Source organism: Oryzias latipes, chromosome 12 (assembly GCF_002234675.1).
Source record: "Oryzias latipes chromosome 12, ASM223467v1".
Taxonomy (NCBI): Eukaryota; Metazoa; Chordata; class Actinopteri; order Beloniformes; family Adrianichthyidae; genus Oryzias; species Oryzias latipes.
This window is the reverse complement of record NC_019870.2, coordinates 15,263,123-15,288,851: the sequence shown is the minus strand read 5'-3', so window position 1 is coordinate 15,288,851 and position 25,729 is coordinate 15,263,123. Positions and strand designations below refer to the sequence as shown.

Genomic DNA, 25,729 nt, shown 5'->3' with positions numbered 1-25,729 from the left:
TTGACTAATAATTTTGCACATGGTGTGAGGAAAAAGGTGCATGAAGAATTATAAAGACTTAGAAATGTTAGGGTTGTACAAGACTGAATTGGAATGTGGGGGAAAAAGTCACTTTTTTTAACTTTAGCCTGTGCATAAAGATATCCATCCATCCATCCATCCATCCATCCATCCATCCATCCATCCATCCATCCATCCATCCATCCATCCATCCATCCATCCATCCATCCATCCATCCATCCATCCATCCATCCATCCATCCATCCATCCATCCATCCATCCATCATCCATCCATCGTCTTCCACTTGTTTAACTTGTGATTTTCTTTAAATGTTATTTTTTCCCCATTGTTTACTATGATGTTATTTTTATTTGTGTAAGTTTTGCCTTAGGCTTGTATAAAATGTGTTTTTAAATAAAACAAATTACTAATGTTAAAATGTGTTTAGCTGCATAAATAAATACAAAGAATAACCTATAAGTGTGCATGAATAAAATATGTTTTTTATGTGTAACACATGCGTCTTTCATTCGCTTTTTTTGTTTAATTGTATCTTGAGAAGGTGAACTGTTATCAAACATCTTTTTGACCAACTGTATCTTCAGAATGACTAAGTTTCAGTGATCTGTAACTGGATTCTCAGTGATCCGCAGCTTCCTCCAGAAAATAAATATTTAATAAAATGATAAGATTGATCAACATTTTTCATTTTTGATTCTCTGCAGTCCAACGAAACATTTTTTACTGTCTAAGAAGCCATAAAAATGTACTTCAGACAACTTTTTCTGTAGAAAAAAAAAAGTTTTTCTAGCCCTTTAACTAATAGTTTCATGGAACAACACCCATATTATTATTATTTCAAAATGATAAAAAGTTTTTTTTTTGTTGATGTAAATGTCAATCCTGTAAATGTAAATCCTAAAACATATATATATGTATCTATATATATCTATATCTATATATATCTATATCTATATATATATATAAATATATATCTATATATATATTATATCTCTATCTATCTATATATATATATAGATCTGTATATATATAAATATATATATAGATCTGTATATATATAAATATATATATAGATCTGTATATATATATATATATATATATATATATATATATATATATATATATATATATATATATATATATATATATATATATATATATATATATATATATATATATATAGATCTATATATATAGAAATTTCTTACAATAAATAAACAATGTCCTTCAGTCCTTATGTACAATGCCTAGATGATTGTTATCTTGTCACAAGAATTACAGATGAGAGAAAAGGCATAAATACTGAGTATGTCACGTAAGTAACATAAATTGTAAGTTACAGTCCATGTGAATTACTCCGCATTTTAACTAAAAAACAAAGGCTTTCTTGTCATTTTCTTGCCCCTGAGGGATGAACTTGTCTCTAAAAAAAACGCCTTGTTTGACGTGGAAAAGGAAACCCTGAAAACACCGGACTAAAGAAAGCGGCACCTACATGTTGCTCCGCCCCCGCTGATGTCGTCATCATCGTCACACATCTCGAGTATAATCGGCTCTCATCGGGGCTCAAATGGTACAGTCCATGTTAGTAGGAACTGTTTAGAGGTGCTCAGTTGTGTTTTAAATTAAACCAACATGGCGAGGATAAAACTGAGAATTGTCGCCTGTTGACAAAGTTTAGGAGAGGATGTGAGGAGGGACCAAATGACCAAAGGGTAACGGTACTTTTATGTACCGTTAGACTTAGCACTGCTAGCTAATCCCTCTCACCGTCAGAACTGGATTACTACCCACTCCCGTAGTGACTTTGGGGAACAACCTGAGTAAGTTTAAGTCTTCAACAGTTTACGCCTTCAACAGTTTACGCCTTTGCTGACGCTTAATTGAAGCTCTTTGGGATGAACTCACCAAACGTGTTTATGCATATTATTGTTTTTTTTTAATATATATATATATTGTTTACAATGCTGACTGCTGAACCGTAAAGCCAACAAGGCGAAAGGAAGGAAGAAAAACAAACGAGCTAAGGACGTTAACCTTTTAAAATCACGTTTTTTGGTCATTTTTTTTCTTCAAATAAAGTGTTTTTAAGCACAAAACCCCGGAAAAAAGTTCATTGTATATTTTTAGTTAAGCGCTTTTGTTGTTGTTGTTTTTATCAACTATGATCATAACAGCCCATTTCCCCTAAGAAGATAGAGACAAAACTTAATCAAATTTGTACCGATTTCTGAAATTTATTGTGATAAAAATAATTGTTGTTTGTAATGTTCAACTTTTTACCACCAAAATATGTCAATGAATTAGTGTAAGTGCAAGATTATTCTAAGCTTTCGGGCTGAACAGGTTTTTTGTCCTCAGAGGGGGGTATTCCTGAAAGCAGGTTATGCTAGCTCCCACGGTAAGTTTGAGGCTAAAGAAGTGTACAACCACCACTTTCGGTTCCAAGAACAGAGGCATGTTTCAGGGTATGCTTAGTTCCCATGGCAACTCATGCTCTGAACATAACCTGGTCTGGAGCAGGTTTAGTTAAAGCTTAGTTTGTTTTCAGAGAGGTGAAACAGTATGCCGTGTCCATTTGAAGAAGATTTAGTGGATGAAGAAGCTCAGATAATACTTTTTCCACCATGTAAGGGTGAAAAGAGCATGAATGGATGTTGGAAAGATAAACCTTTTTACTTTGATCTAACTTAATAATTAGCTTTAGTTAAGAGAAATCAATTATTTTTAGTTAAGTCAGCTTAAAAAATAACATGTAGTTTTCAGACAATTATTTTACTTTCATTTAAATTAATTCAATTAAGTAGGTGTAACTTTGGTGCTGCTGTTAGATCAGCACCGCAAGGAATTGTGGGATACCATTCCCTTTGCCTGTCTGGATGGATTTGGGTTTAAGTGTTGGTTTTTGACCAAATGTGTTTAGTTGTAGCTGTTTTACTGTGTATTGTCTAGTTATTTGTACTGTTATATTTAATTCTTTCTGCACCATGAGTGAGAGGGAGGAAGAGGATGATGAGTTTATAGCACCCCTGCTGTGCAGTGGTGTAATGATGAATTCAGAGATATAATGTATGGTTACATGATTCAAATCTGTTTTATTTCATTCATTTTATTGTTATAAAAGTGAGAATATCTGCAGGCTCAAATTTAGACATATGAGAGTTCATTAATTACAATAAATTAAGATGGAAAAGCTTTAATTGAATTGGAGTAATATTACATTTAGTTAGATAAATATGTAAATTTGAGTTGTAAAAAAATATTGAGTTGGATAGACGTAAGAAATTAGGTTGAATAAATTTAACTCAATTACTTGTTACCAATTGAATTAATTTAAGTTGGATAAGTTATACATATATGTGTCACAATGAAAATAGAAATGAGGCAGAAACTCTTGTGTTTACTTTGTCCGTTCTTTTTCTCCAAGCAGAATCTCTTTCTTTTGCTGATACAGTACACTGATTACTTTTTTGATGGACGTATAATCTTCATACGGCGTCATTAAAATCTCAGACTCCGTCTCACTGAAGTATAGTTCTCTCTTTTTTTCTCCATGCGTTTCCATGGTGACTCTGGAAATCGGCGATCCATTGAGAATGTATTTATGTACTTTGCTGTGCACGTGCATTAACCCAGGGTTGCCAAGTCGAGCTTAATTACGCTAACTCCTATCCGGTCTTTTGGAACCGACATACCCAGAGTAAGCAAGTTCAGGCGGATTTCAGCCAGAGTTCAGGGTTAAAGTCAGGGTAGTTTAAACATGCTTTCTGGAATACCCCCCATGTTATAAGGCAAGGCACCAATCAAATCCTTATCTATGATGCCAAGGCAATAGTTGATGGGTTTCCACCCTGTTGAGATAAAATTGGGGTGGGCTTTGACTACAAAACATCAGGCCTCAGTAGTAAAAATACTAATATGTTTGATGTTTATATATGTATTTTACTTTTTGTTTAGTGTCTGTTATTAAATACACTTAGTTTTTGGTCAAAAAGAGAGTCTAATATGTGTTTATGAGGATGTGATATTTTATTTTGAAGTCTGAGGCTGCATTTAAGTTATTAAAAATAAAACCTTTTTCTGGAAATAGTACCTAGATAAAATCATCTTTTGCTTCTTTATTTGGTAGAATACTAGTGAAACAATATATATCCCACCAGTTCAGCAATAACACATTAAGACATTACACCTCAGCAAGCAATGGCCATGGCAACACATTTTTATTTCTAAAGAGCTTGTTGGCTGCCCTCTGTGTTATTGTTATCATTACTATCATTTCCTATGTTAGACAAGCTACTTATGTATGAAGATAAACTGATAACCATGTAAACAGCTTGAGATCTATTGAGAGATGTTAATTTGTGCTTTTGCACATGCAACAGCTGTGTAAGGATAAATAAAAAGATTAAACAGAGCACAGGCAGGGGACAGGACACTGATCTCCTAATTAGCTTACTAAATTGGTATAAATGGCTATTTACATTTACAGTCCACATCGTTTCTGAGATGCATCAATGCAACACTGTTGTCAAGAGGTTCATGTATTTTATTTCTCTAGTTTTGGGCCAAACAGTGAAGAATAGTCTGTTCAATGAACCTTTTACTAATACTCTGTAGAGAAACAACCACCATTTTTTGTATTTTGAATAAGTACAATAGTACATCTTAGGGCTGCACGATATGAGGAAAACTCACGATATGCAATATTAGTGATCAAAATTGCGATGACGATATAACTTGCGATACATGAATAAACAGCAAAACAACCAAAACCATAATTACCATTTTACTGCAACAGCTTAATTTAAATAAGAGTAAACCCTAGTCTACCTAGGAAATGAAAATCTAACATAAAACAACTCCATTTGATTGGTGGATAAGTTGAGGGCCTACATCTAATTGGTCAAATGGATTAAGAGATTTATTTGATTCGTTAAGTACTTCAAGCTACCATACGGTTGTTTTAGCACATTTAAGGTAACCATTTATTGCAATTTTCGCCGTCTTTTGCGATATCCATATTGCACAGCTTAATATCGCGATAACAATAAATTTGCGATATATTGTGCAGGCCTAGTACATCTTAAATGTGGTGCAATGGATTCAAACTTTGAAGATTGAAAGGCAATACTAATGCCAAAAAATAGGTAATACTGATATAATTCTAGCGTTTTTCTTTTCGAGACCCACTCCAATGAAAATTGTGTGTTTAACTTGTTCTCGTGGCATTTTCCTTATGATGGAGGAAATGCATATGAAGAAAATTAAGCTCAAAACTGCATATATAAGTATTTCTTTATTCAAATCATTGTGAATCAGAAGCCGATAAAAAAATGCCGCTTGAAAAAGCTTGTAGTTGTGATGCAGAAGCTACAATTAGCAGGCTCACAAGCTCCTGGCTCCGCTACATTCCGATTCAACCACCTGTAGATCTCTTATTTTCTCATCCGAGCTGGCATCTGGCTCAAAACTGTACGGCTGGTTGGCTCCAATATAGCTCGCCATTTTTGTTGCACCGCTAAGGTTAAGTATGGAGGTGTGTGCGGGGCTGTAAGCTAGCGGGAGAGTGTGTAAACTGATGGGTGATGGGAAGTGGAGGCAGGCTTACTCCGCACCAACAGTCCCACCTAGAATTTTTGATGAAATACTGCAGAAACTGTCCTAGAATACGACAAAGTTTTTTTGATGTTTGCTAAAAACAGCATAATTATAATTAAAAGACCACTGGGAATGCTTTAATATAGCTCTAAAGATGATCAAAGTGGGATATTAAGATGAAATTGTCAGGGTCATTTTGTTGATTTAGTTTTAAGGTTTGTGGGCACTTCTTGGTAAACCTTTTAGTTTTTCTGTCTAAATAAGTGAGGAAATCTATGTTAGGAAAACGTTTTGGTGTACTGGTTTACCTTAAAAATGAATGAAAGTACTTTTTGGCAAAGCAGTCATCAGTTTAAATTTAGAACAAGCACAAACTAGCCTTTACTTTTCCAGCTTGTTTACAGTATTTAGTGTTTTCAGAAAAGTTTTGTCTGCTTTAATCATAGGAGGCAGAATGTTTTGCCTGCTTGTTACATGAACTGTATTATTTCAATCCAAGTATGATTATTGTTCTGGGAGATAAGTGTTCTAGTCTTCTGATGCTCTCCCACATGATTTAAATGGATGCAAATGAGGCGGATGATTAATACTGCAAATGAGCTGGTCTAGTTCTCCTCAGAGACGCCAGTTTCCAGTTCAAGTGTCATCAGTTTGCTCGGTTTTCATGGTTTTGGATTGGAGAAGTGTGTCAGTCTGAGCCTTAAAAGAAACTAGAAAGTAGTCAAGTTCTTTTTTCTTGTTTAGGGTTAAAAAAAGAAGGCAAAAAGGCTGCAATGTTCCAGTTGATTGTGGGTTGTGTCGTTTTCTATGTCAGAGGACTTACAGCTGGATCAGCACTTTATTTAGGTCTTTATTGGAAGAGTACAGTCAGTGACAAAAACATGTTTTTGGGGGAAGTACATCATTATAGCACTGAAGGTCATCGTTGACATTTCACAGGGTTGCTGCAACGACCACAAATGAGGGCACTAGTTTAAACTGAGCAAGAGGAAAAAGCCTTTTTATCAAATGATCCCCACTATCTATTCTATGCTGTAGAATGGCCCTTTTATTCTGAAATCCAGATGACTGACATGTTCTCGAGTAATTAAAAAGCCACTCAAACCTATTTCCGACAGCTCTATAAACCTTATTTATTGTCATGTATTAGTTTTGAGGTCACATTTTGATTTTTTTTTGCCATCGTGTGCTATTTAAAATGAAAAAAAACAACAACAACTCTCCTCTCTCATTCTGTTTTATGGCTTTGTCACACAGTAGCTTTCTGTTCTCTTCATATAACCAGAGCCACTCGAGAGAAAAATATGACACTTGCGCACATAAGCTGTGGTGCAGAGAGGAAATGCCTGTGTACTCCTCACCTCACTTTCATGACGTTACTGTGTGATCAGTTCAGACTGTTTTTTTTCACATTGTTATGACAGGTCGTCTTACTTAGCCTGAACTTTTGAAAGGTCACTAACAGCATGATAAGTTGTTAAAGGTTCTAGTTTTCCCCATTTGGAAAACAAATGAACTTAGTTGAGATAAATCTGCTGTTGTTAGTATAGCAATGTTTTAGTTTTTACCCCTTACATTTTGATTAGGAAAGTGTGTTGCAAAGTAAGTGTGACAGGATGTGAAAACATCTTTAAAAATGGATTGTTATGGCCTCAGACTCTAGTGCTGCAGTGAAGAGTACTCTGTGACTGTAACACTTTGGACTGCAGTGCTTCAAACTGAACATGTTTGTCATTGACGGGGGTTATAACTAAAGTAAGGCCATTTGTTTTGCTTTTTTTGTTTGCATTATTTTTTATTTACGAAAAATTTTTTTATTTTATTTCTTAGAACAACTGAACATGATCTTAAGTTGCCTACCGTGATATGGCCTACATTTGAGACGTTTTGGAATTGGAAATATGTAGATTTGCATTTCCCATTGATTATAAAACATAAATAAATAAAAACTCAATTATTGTGCTATGTTATGAAAGTCAATTGCTTAACTTATGTTGCTTCTTATTTAGTTTTGAAGCTAATAACTTCCAAATGTTGGTCCTTTTTACAGGCATTGGCCATTTTTCTGCTCAAGTTCAAGCTTAACTCAAACACAAAAACCTGTTTTAGTGCTTTAGATGCTCTTTATGTGAAAGGACTCAAATTTAAAGGAACATCAAGACTTTCAGGTTTATCAAAATATGTTGTACATTCATTTAAAAAAATCATATGACTGTAACATAACTGAACTACAGTGATAACTAGAGAATGACGTAGTTTTTATTTATTTCATTCTTCTTTACTGTATGAGAAGATGAGCCACAACAAAACTCTGATTTCATCAAGATAAGAGAGTTTTTCTGTGATGTCCTGCTGCTTTTCCCAGCAGAGACGTTCAGGTGTTTTGGTGAAGTCTGGGGTTCTTGTCTGCTAACATTCAGATTGATTTCTGCTAAAGTGATGGCAGTGAAACATGGCCCAACCTTTGCAAACGCATCACAAAACTTTACAAAGCATGACTATTGATCTGTAAAGCCAAAATAAATAAATAGTAAATACTAGACCGATTTTTGCTAAAAAAAATTAAAAGAGCATGCTTCCAAAACTGATCAAAATAAGTTCTTAAGCTTCTTTATTTAAGAGATAAGTGTTATAATGATTAAAGATGTAGAAAAAAAAATCATATAAACAACAGTTGCCCTTGGATAGATGGTTTTTCCCCTTAGTACTCCTGGACCACAAACAACAAAACAGACGAAGCAAAAACCTTTAATTATCTAACTATGGCAAAAACAAAGTATATTTTTTAAATGTAAACCTGAATGCTTAAAATATGAATAAAGCTGCATATCAGGTGACGCTATTTGTCATAAATTTGCCTAAATTTTTCCGTTCCTGTTCAGCACCAGCATGTGATGCATAGCTCTGGTGCTCATTGTAGCTACAGTTTCCTGCCACAGTTTCAATTCAAATCAATCAAAAACACTGAAAAAACACATTTTCCCCACTGTGTTTAAAGAGGTATGCAAAATCCTGCTGTGCCAAAATCTTCCTCTAGATGTCTCATCATAGCTTTAATTTAAATAAATACAGCAATAATATCAAACTTAAGCCTCGTGGGAGCTGCAGTCTGTACCAGTTTGGGTTTCTGCTGCTCCTGATCTAACTTCTAATGCTCAAATAACATCAGCTTTCATTTTTATTTTACTATTTAAGAACCGATGTTTGTAAAAAATAAATTAAAAAAAGCTTATTTTTGACTCATTTGAAGGTTCTTTTGACTTTATTTTTCTGTAGTTATTCTTTGTCTTGTAAATTGTTGGTTTAAAACTTGAGCTGATTTTAACAGTTTTTAGGAATATGTTAGAAGAAGAAAAACGATAAATTCAAATGAAAATCCATAATTCTTCCTGTTATTGCCATGCAGAAATGTGCTGTATTTTTTTCTTTTTAAAAGATTTTTTGCAGCATTCATTAACAAGACATGTAATTTCATAAAAAGCCCAACAGTTTGTCGGTAGGAGCTCTGATGCATGTATGTAGGATCCTAAACATGTGTAACAAAGCGTTGATGAGGAGCAAAATGTGGCTGAGCTGATAAAAAACCAGCAAGAAACTGCGGCAAGTCTCTGCTTGTCTGCTCCGTGATAAACGTTTTGGGTGTGTAAACTCTAAAGGAATGGTGGAAATGGCTAAACTTTCCTCAATGGTGAACCTATTATTCTGGGCCTGTTTGCCAATGGAATCCTCAAGAATGATGTGAAACAAAACTTATAAATGTTAAAAAATAAATAATAATCCTAATCTAAGGAGTTAAAGTGAACCCAACACTTTATTCTGAAACAAGGTAATAATTTATAATAATTTATGTAAGGATTTTGGTCAATTTTTCATCCCTTGTTGAAACTCGTCCCTTTTTCTCCAGCCTAAATGGCGACGAAACGGGGCTGAAAAACTGTTCCTTTACAAACTGCTGGGTCACATGACCTCAGGTTTCTTCCATTTCTTCAACAGTCACTGGGATGGGCGACTCAGACTGTAATCTGAGATCAAAAGCTCTCAGCCTCAAACGTGCTGAAATTCTCAGTGATTTGACAAAATTTTAATAAGAGTTTAGATCGCAAAGATGAGACTGAGGAAGTACGAGATCAGAGCCAACGGCGCTTCAAACTGTGGTGCAAAATGGCCCAATATTACCCAGGCGTGTGAAAGTCACAAGTACCAAATTTGATTCTGCAAGTAAGAAAAACATTTTTGGAAAACGAATAAAGCAATTCTTCAGCTAAAATTGCAGCTTAGAAAGTTTTATTTTCAAAATTGTGTGTTTCGTACTTATTTTAGTTGCAAAAAAATTTTTCCAATGCAGGAAAAGCTAGAACTCCTTAACATTAATGTAAGTCACAGCAATGTCAGTCTTTGAACAAAGTAAATCAAACAATCTGCACACAGAGACTTGATTGTTGCCTCCAGAATGTTTCTGTAAATATGATCATTTTCTGTCCGCTAACAGTTTATGGGACCATAAACTTTTGGTCACGCAGTTTATAAAGAGGAATTTAATGTGAGAAATCGGAGGTCACTTCAGATGGAAAAACAATTGAGGTGTCAATCATTTTTATCCACATTTAAAAACCAATCTTGGCTTGATATTAAATTGCTATTTAAATTTTTTTTAAATATCTATTTATGTTTATTTATGTCATCCATTTCTGTCTCATTTTCTCTCTCCTTTTCTTCTCCATGTCAGGTAGATGTTTTCTGTAGGCAGCAAATGGCCTGTATTCTGCTGACGGACATGGAACCACCAAACGCCCAGCCACCAGCACTGCAAAATGGGGCCCCGTCAGACCCTGACCCCACCCCTGCACCCGACTCCAAGCCGGAAGAAGAAGCCATTTGTTTAAGTGTTCAGCTTTACTATGTGGGAAAGGTTGGAAGTGGGACCAAGCGATCAGAAGATGTGCTCACGTTTCCAGCTGGAGAATATGTTGCAGAGGACCTGTGCATCGCTGCAGCAAAAGCATGCGGTGAGTCACACGACAGTTTCAGTTTCAGGTTTTACCAAATACTAAATATTACAAATACTCATTTTACAAACAAATAAGACAAGAACAAGTCAGATTACACTATACTATCATACTTGTCTTGTTTAAGTTAAAACAATTCTAATGTTCTGACGTTCATAGAGTCGACCACACCATTGGTTTTTGTTTTATGTGCAGTGTCTGATGATTTTTGCAACATAGGGAAGTTCTGCTTGGTTTGGTTTTGTCCTACACGTTTAAAAAAAGTGTACATTCAGGTAAAAAAGTATTTGTCAGTTATTATTTCTGCAATTTATCCTGCTTAAAAAGATGGTAGAGGTCTGAACTGCCTGCATAGGTGCACTTTATCCGTGAGAAGCAAAATGTAAAAAAAAAAAAGAATCCAGGAAATCACCGTATAATTTTTAAAATCATTTATTTGTATAAAGGTGAGAAAATAAGTACATGGTTGTCAGTCGCAAGAGTTCACCTCAGTACTTTGTAATGTAACCCTAGTTGTTGATGTTTTCTCCAGAAAACATTAAACCTTAGGTGAAATGTTTTCTGTAGATCTTCACCAGGTATTCACTGGAGCTGCTATTTGGCCCATTCATCCATGCAGATCTTCTTAAGAGCTGGGCTGACTTTAGCGGCTGTTGCAGGGCAACATAGACTTTCAATTCACTCCACAGATTTTCTATTGAGTTAAGGTCCAGAGAAAGACTAGACCACTCCAGAACTTTGAAATGCTTTTTACGTAAACACTCCGTTTCCTGGATGAGGTGTTTGGGATCACTGTCATGCTGGAAGACCCAACCATGTTTCATTCTCAGTGTTTTCACTGATGGAAGGAGATTTTTGCACACAGTCTCACCATGCATGGCCCCAGTCATGCCTTCTTTCATACAGATCAGTTGTTTTTTCCTCTTAATGGAAAAACAGCCCCAAATCCTGATGTTCCCAACTCCATGCTTCACAGTGCATATGTTTTTTTTTTTTTGTGTGTGGATCCAACTCAGCATTCTTCCCCGTCCAAAGACAGTGAGTGGTGTTTACACCAAAGAGTTCAAATTTTCATCCAATTCTCCTATGGTTTATCCAGATGGTTTCTGGAGAGCTTTAGAGGGCCCTGCACTGAGCTGGCTTTAGCAGGGGGACCTGCTAGTAACCATGTTTTTTGGGGTCCCTCTCTTCAGGTCGTTTCTTGTTCTGCAGAACTTCATTTCTCTAACAGTTGCTTCGTTAAGCAAAGTTGTTGTTCCCCTCTGGGCATATCCTGTCGTGGGCTGCTACAGCGAATCAGCGTCCACTGAGTCTCACATTTGGTTTTGGCAGAGATTTACGCCAGACGTCCTCCCAGACACAACCCTGTATTTATCCGGGCTGGGGACCGGCACAGGGAGAGCCAGACTAGCCAGATAGTTAGGCAGTAGCATGAAGAGTCTTGCCGAAGGGGCCACACTGGATTAAGCTCGGCGAGCCCCCTGGGGAAATAAACTCAGATTTCCCATGTGCCAATCCTACACACAGCCAACTGAGCCATCCAGCCGCCCAATTCCTTGTTACCCAACGAAAGATAATAACTTAATTTGAATTGGTTTTGCTATTTTGTCCGTTTTTACCACTTACACAAACATCCTGTTTTCACATCTTATTTGCATTCCTTATTATTGTGATTTTAGTGAGCTATATCCTGTTTAGTCTAATCCATTGCAAGTGTTTTCACATAAGACTGAAAGAAGTCTACCAGCTGGATGGAGGACAGTGAAGAAAAGGCCCACACAAATGCAATTGGGAATGCAGTAGATGTCTAAGAGAGTTCAAAGAAATGAAAGTTGGCTGCAAATACTTCTCAGGGTCAATTTTTTCTTTCTGGCACCCTTTGAATTTATCCATTTATCGCTTTAAAAGTTGTATGTGCAATATGCTGTAAAAAAAAACCTTGTTGGACTCATGCTATTTACTTACTTTTTTTAAACTGCATGAGTTTACTGTCAAAACAGACCTTCCACAATATGTAGTTTGGAATTTAGAAAGAAAAAATAAATAAGAATGAGGAAGTTCGCCGCTATCTTGTCTGTTTGTCTGTCTTCCTCTTCTCTATCTCTCACTGCCATGTTCTCCTGCACCACTCGTCTTGAAGAGATAAAGACTTTTCTCTAATTCCTCTTTTTTCCTGCTACGTGTGTTTATGGTTAAATGTCCTTCTGTCTGCCCAGTTCCACTGAGTCGTTCTTCCTTGGTTTAAGGGGAAAATAAATACCCCTGCTAATGTCCTTTTAACTCTGTACATGTTGGTTACCAAACTGTGTCTTTTCATTTCCCAAGTTTTCAACGTCTTGATAATCTATTAAAGGCGGCACCTGCTTGTACGGGAAAAATGTGAGCTCTTCAGCTCTCTCCATGTTGTGGTTTTAGAACATACAGTCAGGACCATAAATATTTGGACAAAGACACATACTTTCTAATTTAGTTTCTGTACATTACCACAGTGAATTTAAATAAAACAACTCACTTGCCATTGAAGTGCAGACTTTCAGCTTTTATTCCATGGGTTGAACAAAAAGATTGCATAAAATGGGAAAAACAAAAGATTTTTTAAACACGTTATTTAGTTAGTATTTAGTTATAAACTGACTAATCAGATGCCTCAATATAACTATGTGGTCCCATGTTAAACATTCAAAACGGTTGATTTAAAGTTCTCCCAAGCCCATTTTAAGTGGTAGAGGTGTGGCCTTCCAACAAGCTCACTCCAGATTGGTGAGAATGAAACTTTGACTTGGACCAATCACTGCTCACTGACGTTGTGTGGCTCCAGCATTGCTAAAAAATGGCGACTGAATTGACTTCATTTGTTTGGAGTAGGAACTACCGGTAAGTCCTTTTCTATGGGTGACGTCACACTCGCTCAGTCCAGTTCTCCTATACAGTCAATGGTCAGAACACAAAGAGCTGAGACTCACACTATTCATGTGTTGTATCCCCTGTGCTATCCTAGGCACTTTACCATTGGGAGTTGGGTCATCTAGACCCACTAGACAGTGCGCTGAACCTTTTTTCTTCAATGATTTGTGATCTTCACTGGTGTCCATGGATTACATGAAATCTTTCCACCTTTATCCACCTTTGTCATGGTAGGGAGAACACATCAATGTAAGGGTGGGGTCATCTGAGATAGCACAAGGGTTAAGTAATCTATGGAGATTTCTCCGTCCCAACCCAGATTTCCGAGATCATTGTTTTATTTTTTGTTTTGGATTTTTGTAATTTTTATTTCAACAGGCTGCTTGGATGAAACACAGAGAACCTTTCACACTTTAACATGCAAGGAACAAGTATTGAAATCTTGGGTTTTTCATACCTGTGTTGTCTTTTCAGGGATTACTCCGGTGTATTTCAGCTTGTTTGGGTTGATGAGGGACAGCGATCGGGTTTGGCTCCCTCCTAACCACATGTTTAAACTGCACCAGTCAGACAAGGAAAAGGTGCTCTTCAGAGTCAGGTAAAAACACATCGTTTGCATTTAGTTTCACATCAACAATGAATTTGAGTATTTATTATTTTGTAAATAAACACGTATTCCTTCTTTCTTTCTCTGGTCTTTTTCTTTCAGATACTACTTTTCTGGCTGGTACAACAGCAGTAATTCATCCTGTGCCCATCGGTACGGCTTCTCCAAGGAGATGGAAAGCCCAGTGATGGATGATTGTGTCATGGCCTACCTTTTTTCTCAGGTTAGACTCAGTTTGATCATTTACAGTAAAGCAGTTCTGCATTGTTTCAGTCTTTTATAATTGTCATTTATAATGAATAGAAGTACAGCATCATGTTCTACTGAACTCTTATCAGCATTTTCTCTTTATTTAACTTGAATGAGTAGAAAATGATCAAACAATACTTTGGATTTCTGCACTTCTTTCATATTCCATTTTAGTCTATTTAAAGAAAAAGGAAGCATTGTAGTAAGTGTATTTAAGAAACACAAAAGAGGAACAAAAGGTGTGTTGTCAGAGTTCCTCGTTAGTTTTCTTGCATCTCTTGATTACATGCATGTAATTATTTAATTATTTACCTATTGTAAATAGTTTCTCCTACTGTTTTTTACCCAAAAGCTTATTCAAACTCCACAGACACAGAGCCTTGCTGCTGGTGCTGCTGTTTTCTTCTTTTCTTTTCTTTTTTTTTTTTTTTAATCAAAGCGACACCAAAAGCTGTGTCAACACTGAAGCCCGCCGAGCGTTTTAATCTTTGTTTTGGATTGTTGGTTTTTTTTATTTCCAGATCCAAGAATTTATCCACATAAAATAATATTTTGTAACGTAGTTGTGATTTTAAAACCAATCTGGATATGTGCTTTTATTTTTGCTTTTGTAAGAATTTATGCAATTTGAGCCTTAACAAGAAAATAAAGGTGGAGAAGGCTGGTGTGAGATTGAGCACAAGTCAGTTCGTGCACAATTTTGGACTTCAAAATGAAAGCGCCTTTACGGGTTTATAGACGGGGCATAAGGAAAGAACGTGTAACCATGGAAATAGACAGATTTCTCTCATCTCTGGCCATCGTTTCCTCATTTCAGTAAAGAGCGAACAGCATGGCAGTTTCCTTTTAACTAACCCATTTTTAGGAAACTGTTCTTCAAGTTTGGCTGCTCAAGTGTTTGACCTTGTTCAAGGGGGTGTATGCAAATGTATAGTTTTCTGTTACACTGTGCTTTGGACTATTTTATTACCCGAGCCTTCAGATTGACCCCCCCCCCTCCAAACAAATAAATAAATAAATAAGTAAAATGAAATAGAGAGAATTTTAAAGCTGACTGGTAGTTTCATCATCTAAACCACAATGTGGTGGTCATGCGTTGTCTTTGATTTTATGATTATGCCATATTTAGCCATTAGTCATTAGCCATTTAGGACATAGTTTCTGCGGAGCGGCAGTAATAGAACAGGCAGTGTAGAACAGGGTTTTCATGGGATAACGGTTTGTCTTTCTTCATGCCCTTTCCCTTCCCCTGTGACAGTGGCGGAATGACTTTCTGAACGGCTGGGTCCACATTCCGGTAAGCCACGAAGCTCAGGAGGAGTGTTTGGGGATGGCTGTGCTGGACATGATGAGGCTTGCCAAAGAAAATGGTCAGTCCCCGGTGGACATCTACAATGACACCAGGTAGGACCATTTAGCTCATCGAAACCAGCGGCTTTGTGTCTTTTACTGATAAAGACAGATAATCCTATTTTTATTTTTCAGGACTTATAGGCCCAGTTTGGTTTAAAATAACAAATTCTTTATTTTCTTCCAGGCACGTTAATTTTTTATTTGAAATGTCATCTCAGATTGAAATACTTTTTCACATTTGTTTATACTTGAATGCGGTTGACTGACTGACTTTTCGGAGCACATGTGCTCACTCAGCCGACTTGATCTTGTGTCTTGATTTTATTTCCACCTCCATCCCCACCACTCTGAAAAACCCGCCACACCCTCCTCCGTGTTTTCAGCTACAAGTCCTTCCTGCCCAGATCCATGCGAGGCCGCATCCAGGAGTACAACCTCTTGACTCGGAAGAGAATCCGCTTCCGCTTCAGGAGGTTCATCCAGCAATTCGGTGAATGCAAAGCCACCATCTGTAACCTCAAGCTGAAGTACCTAATGAACCTGGAGATGCTGCTGCCCTCTCTGTACACGGAGCGCTTCCAAGTCCACGACCTCTCCTCTCGAGAGGTCACCATTGTTGTCATGGGGAACAAGGGCATCCTGTGGTCTAAAGGGAAAGAAGCGGAGGGAGCAGATGAGGTGAGCGCCAGAAGATGGGTGAATGTTTTCATAATAATGCAGACGCTGTCTGGAGTGATTAAGTCAAACCAGCAAAGCCACCGTGGCTGTTTGTTCCTTCAGGAGCTGCAGGCATACTGTGATTTTCCAGAAGTGATTGACATCAGCATCAAACAGGGCAACAAGGAGGGATCTGCAGAGAGCCGCGTCGTGTCCCTCACCCGACAAGACAACCAGATCCTGGTGACGTTCACGCGTTTACAACTAACACGGATGTTTTTGTTACCACTTTTCATGTTGTAATGTTGCCGGTGAAGTCATAGCTCATTTTTTTATACATATTTTTTCATGGTTGGTACCGGTAATTGAAATGTAGTTTTTCTCTTTTGCTGCCCTTCAAAATGAAAATGTGAAGCAGAATTACTGTAGAACTTTAAGGCATAAAACGTCAAATGTGTTCATATTGTACAAAACTTTATTGTACCTGATTTTGCTCTCTCAGATCTCTTTGGATCTAAAAAGTAAAACTGTACTTTACCCCTCAGTAAATTTAGTGATTGATTGGTTTATTTCAAACAATTTTGAGCAAAGAAAAACGACAAAAAACAAGATGTATCAAATCTATTTAAGAAATAAAAGTACAAATTGATTCATTAATAAATAAACAAAAGTGATGCCACATTCTTGACATTATAATCTCTCCTAATGACAGATTGTCACTTATACAGTACGTACTCATTGACTCCATTAAATATTATGATTGGCAAATAGAGTTTGACGATCAAAAGTTTTAACATAATTTTTTACGTTTTGTCAGAAATAAATCCAAATATTATGTCAGTTAGTTAGCTCATACCATCAATGACAATATATATATATTTGCTGGGAAAATAAAAATTGGTATTTATTATACTTTAAGCTTAAACTATGACAATCTCCCAGTTAAACTGCCAAAAATAGTTTATTTCTAAAAAGAGTTTTAAAGATTTAAATGGAAAAAGCGTTAGCACACACATTTAGGATGCTTCTATGTTAATGCTGAGTTTTGAACTGTAACAAACTTCACATTAATAGATTTCTAGAGTTCTGCTCTTTTCAGATTTATCTCAGATGAGTAATCTAAGTACATTTTGTAGGTTTTCTCATGTTTTGGCTCAGCTTTCTAATCTTTGCTCTGCCCTCCGTAGGAGCTGGAGTTTCATTCGCTCTCTGAGGCCCTGTCATTCGTCTCCCTCGTGGATGGATATTACCGGCTGGTCACCGACGCCCACCATTACCTGTGTAAAGAAGTAGCTCCGCCCAGACTCCTGGAGTGTATCCAGAGTTACTGCCACGGTCCCGTTTCGTGAGTGGCCCCGCCTATCGCACACATTGTACCGCCCCAAAAGCCGCACAAAGGAAACACCCCATCTCTGTCTGACCACAGGATGGAGTTCACGATCAGTAAACTGCACCAGTCTGGCAACTATCAAGGCCTGTATCTGCTGCGCTGCAGCCCCAGGGATTACGACAAATACTTTATGTCCTTCGTGGTAGGGGTAAGTTCCCTGTTGTGTTGAATCATCATCTGTTTTTCCCCATATTTATGTAGAATGAAAAGCTGAATGAACACAGACTTCTTAGTTTCTGTTCTTCAGACCACAACGTCATCCAACCATGAGAAGAAGTGCATGAAATGTTCAGTTGAGCTTAAACTAGCCTGAACCCTAGCAGCGAATCGTGGGTGTTGACCCAGAAGTGACACAGGTGTCTGTCAACAATGGAGAACAAGAAGGAAATGTGTACACTTTCATATAAAAGATCCATCTTAATATGGAAGAATATTTGAGTCAGTTTCTATGATGAAGAGTTTGGTCTGTTGTTTGCTTTTCCTTCCTCTCTAGAACAAGACTGTCTCTACATACAAATGACTTCCACACTTGAATGATCAGAGAAGGCTTCTCTGTTATGTGTGTACACTTACAGCACAACACTTTTGTCACTTTTTTAGTATGAAAAAATGGTGGACTACAAGCACTGTCAGATTCTGAAGACAAAGTTTGGAGAGTACATTCTGAGCGGAGCCAAGAGGAGCTTTGGTTCTCTCAAGGAACTCATGCATTGCTACCAAAAGGAGGCCCTCCGCACAGATGGGTACACGTTTCAGCTGACCAGGTGCTGCTCCCCCAGCTCCAAAGGTGAGACGTCAAAACACGCAAGCATGCGTGAATATGTGTAGCTGGGAAAAATGTTTGGGATGGACATTTATCTGATGTGTTTGGAAGTTTTCCCTATAGAAAAAATGTTTGTTAGCTATCGGGATGATTTCTTTAGTCATAATAAAATGTGATCCTAAACACCCTTGCCCTCTTTTAGACAAATCCAACCTTCTGGTGTGCAGAAACAATCAAAGGGTGGAGGCTTCCCTTTCCCCCTCGCTCCACAGACATATCAGTCAGATGGTCTTCCACAAAATCCGCAGAGAGGACCTCATCATTGTAAGACAATAATCCGCCTCCTCTGTTTTTGCAGCAAATAAATACAAATCTGAAAATCAGCGCAGATTCAATATATTAATATGAGGCAAAAACTAACCACTGGATGTGGATGAAAGGCCCTGTTGTATTATGAAAGATTATTAAAAGAGTAAAGTCCAGGTAAATTAGCAAAACAGTAACTTCCTTGTAATTTGATCACAAAAGAAAGATAAAATGTCACCTGTTGTTGATCCTTTAGTTTTTTATTTTATTTGTCCTTTTGGCACAATGTTTAAATGTATTTTTAAATGATTTCCTGTTTATAATTTAAATCTTTTTCAAACTGTTGGGGCAGAATGTTGATTTAATAATAGAGATTAAATGAGAAGTTTTCCCTTTTTTGTAAAACGTGGGTCTTTTATCCATCTCGATTGGACAACCTGTTCTTTTCACTCTTTCACTCACTTCGTTCTATGGAAGCAGACATGAAAGGATTTCTGTTTTTGATTGAAACCAGTAAGACCAGCCTTTAGTTCACCTGACAGGGTTAAGGTTTAATAACTCATGGAGGACCTGTAGACTTTAGAATTCACTTTGCCGTTTCAGCAGCTGAACTTGTGTTTCAGAAAGCAAGTCTGGGCCAGGGAACGTTCACCAAGATCTTCTGCGGTGTGAGAAAAGAGCTGGGAGACTACGGAGAAATGCATCAGATTGACGTGGTCGTCAAGATCCTTGACAAGGCTCACCGCAACTACTCCGAGGTCAGCCTTCCGAGTGATTACATATTTTGGCAAGGAAGTGTGCGGCAGCGTGAGGGATCACTCACGCCTGACAGAAACCTTCTCTTCTTCCTCGTAGTCATTCTTTGAGGCCGCCAGCATGATGAGCCAGCTTTCCCATAAGCACTTGCTGCTCAACTATGGCGTGTGTGTCTGTGGTGATCAGAGTAAGTGTAACACGGTGTTTTACACAAAAGGACTGTGGCAGATGAGGGAACACAATGTGTCAAAATAAGAGTATTGATGATCAGATAAAGAAGAATGATTAGGCAGACGCTTAGAGAGGATGACAACTATTTTTTAAGGTAAATTACATGCAGCATCAAAGTGAGTTAGAGAAGCAATTCTTTGACCTGCTCTGATTCATCTTGATAGGATTACACTTTGGGATTAGACACTATTGAGGATTTAGTGACCACATAAATACTTGTACCTACGCTGCAAAAAGCCTGTAGTAGGTATAATTCTATAGAAAATAACTGATACAAGAAAAAAAAAAGGTGTAAAAATCTTTTTTTTTTTAGTTATTGACAGAATGTTGAAAATCTCAAATCATTAAAGCCCAATGGAAGGTTCTCACCTCAATTCAGTGGCTTAAATTAAGCTTTTGGTTGAATGTTTTAGGTGCTTTGTTGAACAAAAATAAATCCTGACAGAAAACAGACAAATCGTGCTCTTATCTAAATGTGGGCTTTGAAACACGGAAAAGAAAAAAAATCCCCAACTTGTTTATTCAAAACAAGAATAAAGTGGATTCTAAAATGCACAGCAATGATATATATAAAAAAAGTCAAAAAATAAGGTGTGGGTTAACTTTGTTGGCGTTACTTGGAGCTAAATTAAAAAAAAAGATACAAAAGAAAAGATTAACTCCTTCACGTTGTGTGTTGCTAACTCGCAACGTAAATAATGAATATATTTAATCCAGGATTCCACTTCACTAAGCATCACTTTGAAACAATAAGGAATAAGTTTTTTTAATATAAGAAATGAAGGCATGAAGGGGTTAAAAGTCAAGTGTTCTGTAAATAAATGTGGCTGGATCTCTCCCCTGCAGACATGATGGTTCAGGAATACGGTAAGTTTGGATCATTGGACACCTACTTAAAAAAGAAGAAATCTTGTGTTAACATCACCTGGAAGCTGGAGGTGGCGAAGCAGCTGGCCTGGGCCATGCATTACTTGGTAAGACTGATATTTCCTTTTTTTTAGCTCACAGCTAAAACAGCGTAGCGTAAATGTTTTGCAGTTTGTGAACGGAAGTGGAAGTGAGGATTTTTGCTTTCTCTGGTCTCCCTCCAGGAAGATAAAAACCTCATTCATGGGAATGTTTGTGCCAAGAACGTCCTCCTGATCAGAGAGGAGGATCGCAAGTCAGGCAGCGTGCCCTTCGTCAAGCTGAGTGACCCGGGCATCAGCCTCACTGTGCTGCCCAGAGAAGGTGAGGAGGACGCTGGGAGTCAAATCTCTATAGAACCGCTTGGTTTTATTAGGATTTTCTTTTCGGAGATGCCATGGTTGTGTCTTTTCATGCATCTGTTGTCTAGTTCTAGTGGAGCGTATCCCGTGGGTGCCCCCGGAGTGCATCGAAACCCCCCAAAAAGCCTCTTTGGCCACAGATAAGTGGAGCTTTGGCACCACCCTTTGGGAGATCTGCAGCGGGGGAGACAAACCACTGAGCACTTTGGACTGCTCAAAGGTGACACAAACAGAACGTATAGAGTTCAGAAACAGCTGAGCCATGATTTATTAAGCAAAAAACTCTTTTAGTCACTGACTCTGCGAGTGAAAAAGATGAGAAAACGCTGTGATGTTCATCAGAGAAAGAATCCAGCAAATCCCATTGACCCTACGTTTGCTTTTCTAACCCAAAGGGCTAATATGGACAAGTGAATCAAACAACAAAGTGTTGTGTTGTGTTCCTTTTATTGTATGAACTTGTAGAACAGAATCAGTTAGAGGATGGTTTCCTTTGCAGAAGTTCCTGTTTTATGAGGACAGACACCAGCTGCCGGCTCCTAAATGGACGGAGCTGGCTAACCTGATCAACAGCTGTATGGATTACGAGCCTTCACACCGACCGTCCTTCAGAGCAATCATCAGAGATCTCAACAGTCTCTTCACTCCAGGTAAAACTCCTGCGCCTCATTTATAAACAAACATTCACGGAAAAATCCCATCTTGAGTGGATTCCCTGTGATAATCCAGACTACGAGCTGCTGGTGGAGAGCGACATGGTGCCAAACAGAACCCGAGGCCTCGGCTTCCCGTGGGCGACGGACGGCCACGAGCCGGCCCAGTTTGAGGAAAGGCATCTCATTTTCCTGAAGCTGCTGGGAAAAGTGAGACCTGCTTCATTAGTTCTCCTCCTTCAAACAAGTAGAGGAAATTTGTAATTATACTGGCCACTACAATCATCATTTTCTAAAACAGTATAAATGGTATAAAAATAATTGTTAGGGCTTCAATTATTCATTAAATTATGGCCTCCTAATGAGGAGTTTTGCATCAAATCTAAGTTGTAAATTGGTAATCAAATGGTCATAAGTTTCTGCTTTTATAACAGAAACACTTTTCTGAGTAAGACAAAATAATAGAAAATGTCCAAAGAAATCATTTATTTTACATATTAACTGAACAGACTCAAGTTTTAGGTTATTCTGGAAAAAAATAAATATAAAAACCCTATCGAAATCGGGTTTTCCTTGATCCATTTGGTCTCTGTGCCGTAGGGAAACTTTGGCAGCGTGGAGCTGTGCCGGTACGACCCCCTGCAGGACAGCACGGGGGAGGTGGTGGCCGTCAAGAAGCTGCAGCACAGCACAGCGGAGCACCTCCGGGACTTTGAGCGGGAAATCGAGATCCTCAAGTCTCTGCACCACGAAAACATCGTCAAGTATAAAGGGGTGTGCTACAGTGCAGGTAGATACGCCTCCTTTGACATCTACAGGAGGAGCGGTTTCACAAAATGCCCCAAAATCAGATTGGATCTTTAGAAAATACATACAATGTCGTCAAGATTTGAACAGTTTTGTGGCTTTGTTATCTTCATCAGTTATCTTCAAATAAGAAGCACACGAATAGTAGATCTGATCTCTTATTTTGGAAATCTCTGTCACCTGTTGGTTTTCTCACAAACCCTTTTGTTCACCTTTTTTTCTATCCACAGGGCGGAGGAACCTGCGGCTGATCATGGAGTATCTCCCCTTTGGGAGCTTGAGGGATTACCTCATCAAACACAAGGACCACTTTGATGCCAAGAAGCTGCTGCTCTACGCGTCACAGATCTGCAAGGTAACTGCAGCGCCTTTTTCGCCGTCAAAACGAAAGTGTTGAAAGTCTAGTGACGATGACGCACCGACATCTTCCAGGGTATGGACTACCTCGCCACCCAGCGCTACATCCACAGAGACCTGGCCACCAGGAACATCCTGGTGGAGAGCGAAATGAGGGTGAAAATCGGGGATTTCGGCCTGACTAAGGTTCTACCGCAGGACAAAGACTACTACAAAGTCACAGAGCCTGGAGAGAGCCCAATCTTCTGGTGAGCCATCCCTTCTGACGGCTCCAACGTCTTTTTGGAGAATCTTCTATATGTTTCAGTTGCTTGGATGAAGCTGTGAGTGGAGTACCTGAACATCTGCTTGTCTCTTTTGCTACAGGTATGCTCCAGAGTCGCTGACGGAGAGCAAGTTCTCTTTTGCGTCCGACGTTTGGAGCTTTGGCGTTGTCCTGTATGAACTCTTCACCTACAGTGACAAGAACTGCAGCCCTCCAGCGGTACTCAGTTCTCCTCCTCCTACAGTGATGATTTCAAGCCTCACTTGCATGTCGATTTTTCATTTAAAGAGCCACTCCCATCATATTTTGATGCATTTTAAAAGCGTTCCCATGGGCCTGTTTCAGATAGGAGGTTAAGTGTAAACTCTGAGTGTGTTAACCCTGAAATCAGGGAAACCCTGGGTTTTCCGTTTCAGAATGGGAGGTTTGTTAAACCAGAGTAAACAGAGTAAGTCAAACCCGTTTCTGAAAGAGAGGTAACTTATACTCGGAGTCAGTATCCATGGTTACTTACGCTGTGAACCTAACCTGGTCGGAAGCAGGTATGTTTTCCCACGCTAACTGTCTCTGTTTTGCAGATGCAGCGGTGTTGCTTTTCTTCTGGAATATGTGCTCATATTCACTGTAACTCTGCAGCAGCACGTCAAGTTCAGCTGGCGAAAAATATGCAGACCTCTTTTTTTCCACGGTTGCCATGGTGACTCGTAATATCTGCGCTCCATTGATAATGGCTTCTTATAGTCGCGGTGCGGACGCTTACCTCCGAATCAGTCCACTCAGAGTTGATTGACCTAACTCCGATCAGCTTCTCTGAAACAGAAAACTCAGAGTTGTTAATCTCTCGATTGACCAACTCAGAGTTCAAGTTTAACCTCAGAGTTGGTTGAACCTCCTTTCTGAAACAGGCCCCAGCTCTTTTAATTGTTATGCCATTTCTAGCCTAAAAATCCTAAAACGAGTTGTTTTATCGGCTGTAGAGTGGCAGGAGTTTATTAGAAATGTGCTTCCGAGTTGAGGGCGGGGCCACTGCAGCCGAGTAACCCCCGCCCCTAGTCCCCCACTAGTTAAGAAATACTCAGAAATTTAATTTTAGTTTTCTTTGCGTATTAAAGTGTATCTTTAAGGAATGGATTTAAAAGATTCTAATTAAATTTATCTTTACTTAAAGTATTTATCAAACCCAATCTTATTTTTTAAAGGATTTTCTTGACGCTCTTTAAGATAAACTTGTTATTCTACATTAAGAATTAATCATTTTATTCATAAAAGTTTGACCTTTGTTCATTTTAAATGTGAAACAGCTTAATAAAAAATAAGTTGTTTAATATAATTGTAAAAAAACATATATATATTGGATCAAAACCTACCTGATTGTAATAGTGAACTTTGTGAATTGAAATCGGCTTTTTAGTGGTTGCACATCTGTGTTCCAGGTGTTCATGGAGAAGATGGGAAGCGAGAAGCAGGGCCAGATGATCGTGTACCATTTGATCGACCTGCTGAAACAGGGCTTCAGGTTGCCCGCTCCTGAAGGCTGCCCGCAGAAGGTCAGTCGCCGCTCCCACACAACCTGCCCGTTGGGTCGGTCCTCTACATCCATTTGCTTGTTCTGGCTTCTTCAGATTCATCGGATCATGATGGAGTGCTGGAGCAGCGATCCATGCGTGCGGCCCTCCTTCACCACCTTAATCCAGCGTGTGGAAACCGCCAGCGACACGTGATCTGTCCTCATCAGCTGTTTGATACTAAACTTGACATCAGTTAATTATCAGTGGCTTTTTTTTTAGTATTTATGTTTACACCATTTAAAGTAAAAAAAAAACATTTTTTCTGAAAGCTGGGAGGAGCATCCAGAGATTGTTAGGCTAAAGTGTAACCAGGTTTTTGTAACCAACACATTACTTACAGCAGCAGAACATTTTTTTTAATTGATTAAAAAGTCTGATTTTACACACGTAACAGAAAAAAAGTGACTTTTTGCAGTAATTATTTACATTTTTTATTGTATATTTATGTGGGATTTACATTCTAATGCAGTTTGTGTAACAGCATTGTTCTCTTTTACCTTAAAACATTTTTGTGATACTTTTGTACATAATCTGTCACCGTTGCTGTTACTCTTTGCTCCTTTTTGTCTCAGAAACCAAAAATCTATACATTTATGGATTTTTTTTTTTTACCAAATAATTTTATAAAGGAGCCAGTCAAATACCAATTTTAATCTGGTTTATTTTGATTATGCGGTTTTTCATTCCTAAAATATTAATTTCCTGTTTCAATATATTTGGCCAAAATTGAGTTTTTCCACTTTTTTCAAATAGTTCCCATGTGCAGTCATCCGTCTGTAGATACATGTAAATAATCAAAGCTGGATGTGTAAATGCTTTGTTCATATTGAGCTTTTTTTTTCATTCCAATAAAAGTATATTCGCTCAGAGTGAGCTGTGGATGTTTCAGTTTAAAGTTTAACAGTTTTTTCCATAAATACATCATAGTATTGTGTTGCAGAATTGTACTGATAAAAGTTGAATTTGCTT

At 38.1% G+C, this 25,729-nt stretch overlaps 1 protein-coding gene across 2 annotated transcripts; it reads left to right on the top strand.

The window, feature by feature from the left end:
* The first annotated feature begins 1,559 nt into the window (after window positions 1-1,559).
* LOC101157629 (tyrosine-protein kinase JAK2) lies at window positions 1,560-25,633 on the top strand. 2 transcript variants are annotated; one of them, XM_023960568.1, is made up of 24 exons: window positions 1,561-1,845; window positions 10,347-10,626; window positions 14,005-14,128; window positions 14,240-14,360; window positions 15,645-15,790; window positions 16,123-16,417; window positions 16,520-16,639; window positions 17,584-17,741; window positions 17,823-17,934; window positions 18,387-18,573; window positions 18,752-18,873; window positions 19,479-19,613; window positions 19,711-19,798; window positions 20,689-20,816; window positions 20,934-21,072; window positions 21,179-21,330; window positions 21,610-21,760; window positions 21,840-21,973; window positions 22,364-22,553; window positions 22,801-22,925; window positions 23,003-23,175; window positions 23,294-23,411; window positions 24,626-24,739; window positions 24,815-25,633. In XM_023960568.1, exons 2-24 carry the CDS (start codon window positions 10,371-10,373, stop codon window positions 24,911-24,913), a joined length of 3,387 nt encoding a protein of 1,128 aa, XP_023816336.1. In that variant the 5' UTR covers window positions 1,561-1,845; window positions 10,347-10,370; the 3' UTR covers window positions 24,914-25,633. The 2 variants fall into 2 exon arrangements, with proteins under 2 accessions (XP_020563393.1, XP_023816336.1); XM_020707734.2 differs by having other exon boundaries at window positions 1,560-1,845; window positions 16,123-16,639.
* Window positions 25,634-25,729: the final 96 nt, after the last annotated feature.

What these genes read in the sequence shown, in the direction of transcription:
- LOC101157629 (XM_020707734.2), top strand. Translation starts at nt 10,371, where the DNA reads ATGGCCTGTATTCTGCTGACGGACATGGAACCACCAAACGCCCAGCCA. An exon ending in CAACAGTCTCTTCACTCCAG is followed by an intron (nt 21,761 to 21,839) that starts GTAAAACTCCTG and finishes GTGATAATCCAG; the next exon opens with ACTACGAGCTGCTGGTGGAG. An exon ending in TCCTGAAGCTGCTGGGAAAA is followed by an intron (nt 21,974 to 22,363) that starts GTGAGACCTGCT and finishes TCTGTGCCGTAG; the next exon opens with GGAAACTTTGGCAGCGTGGA.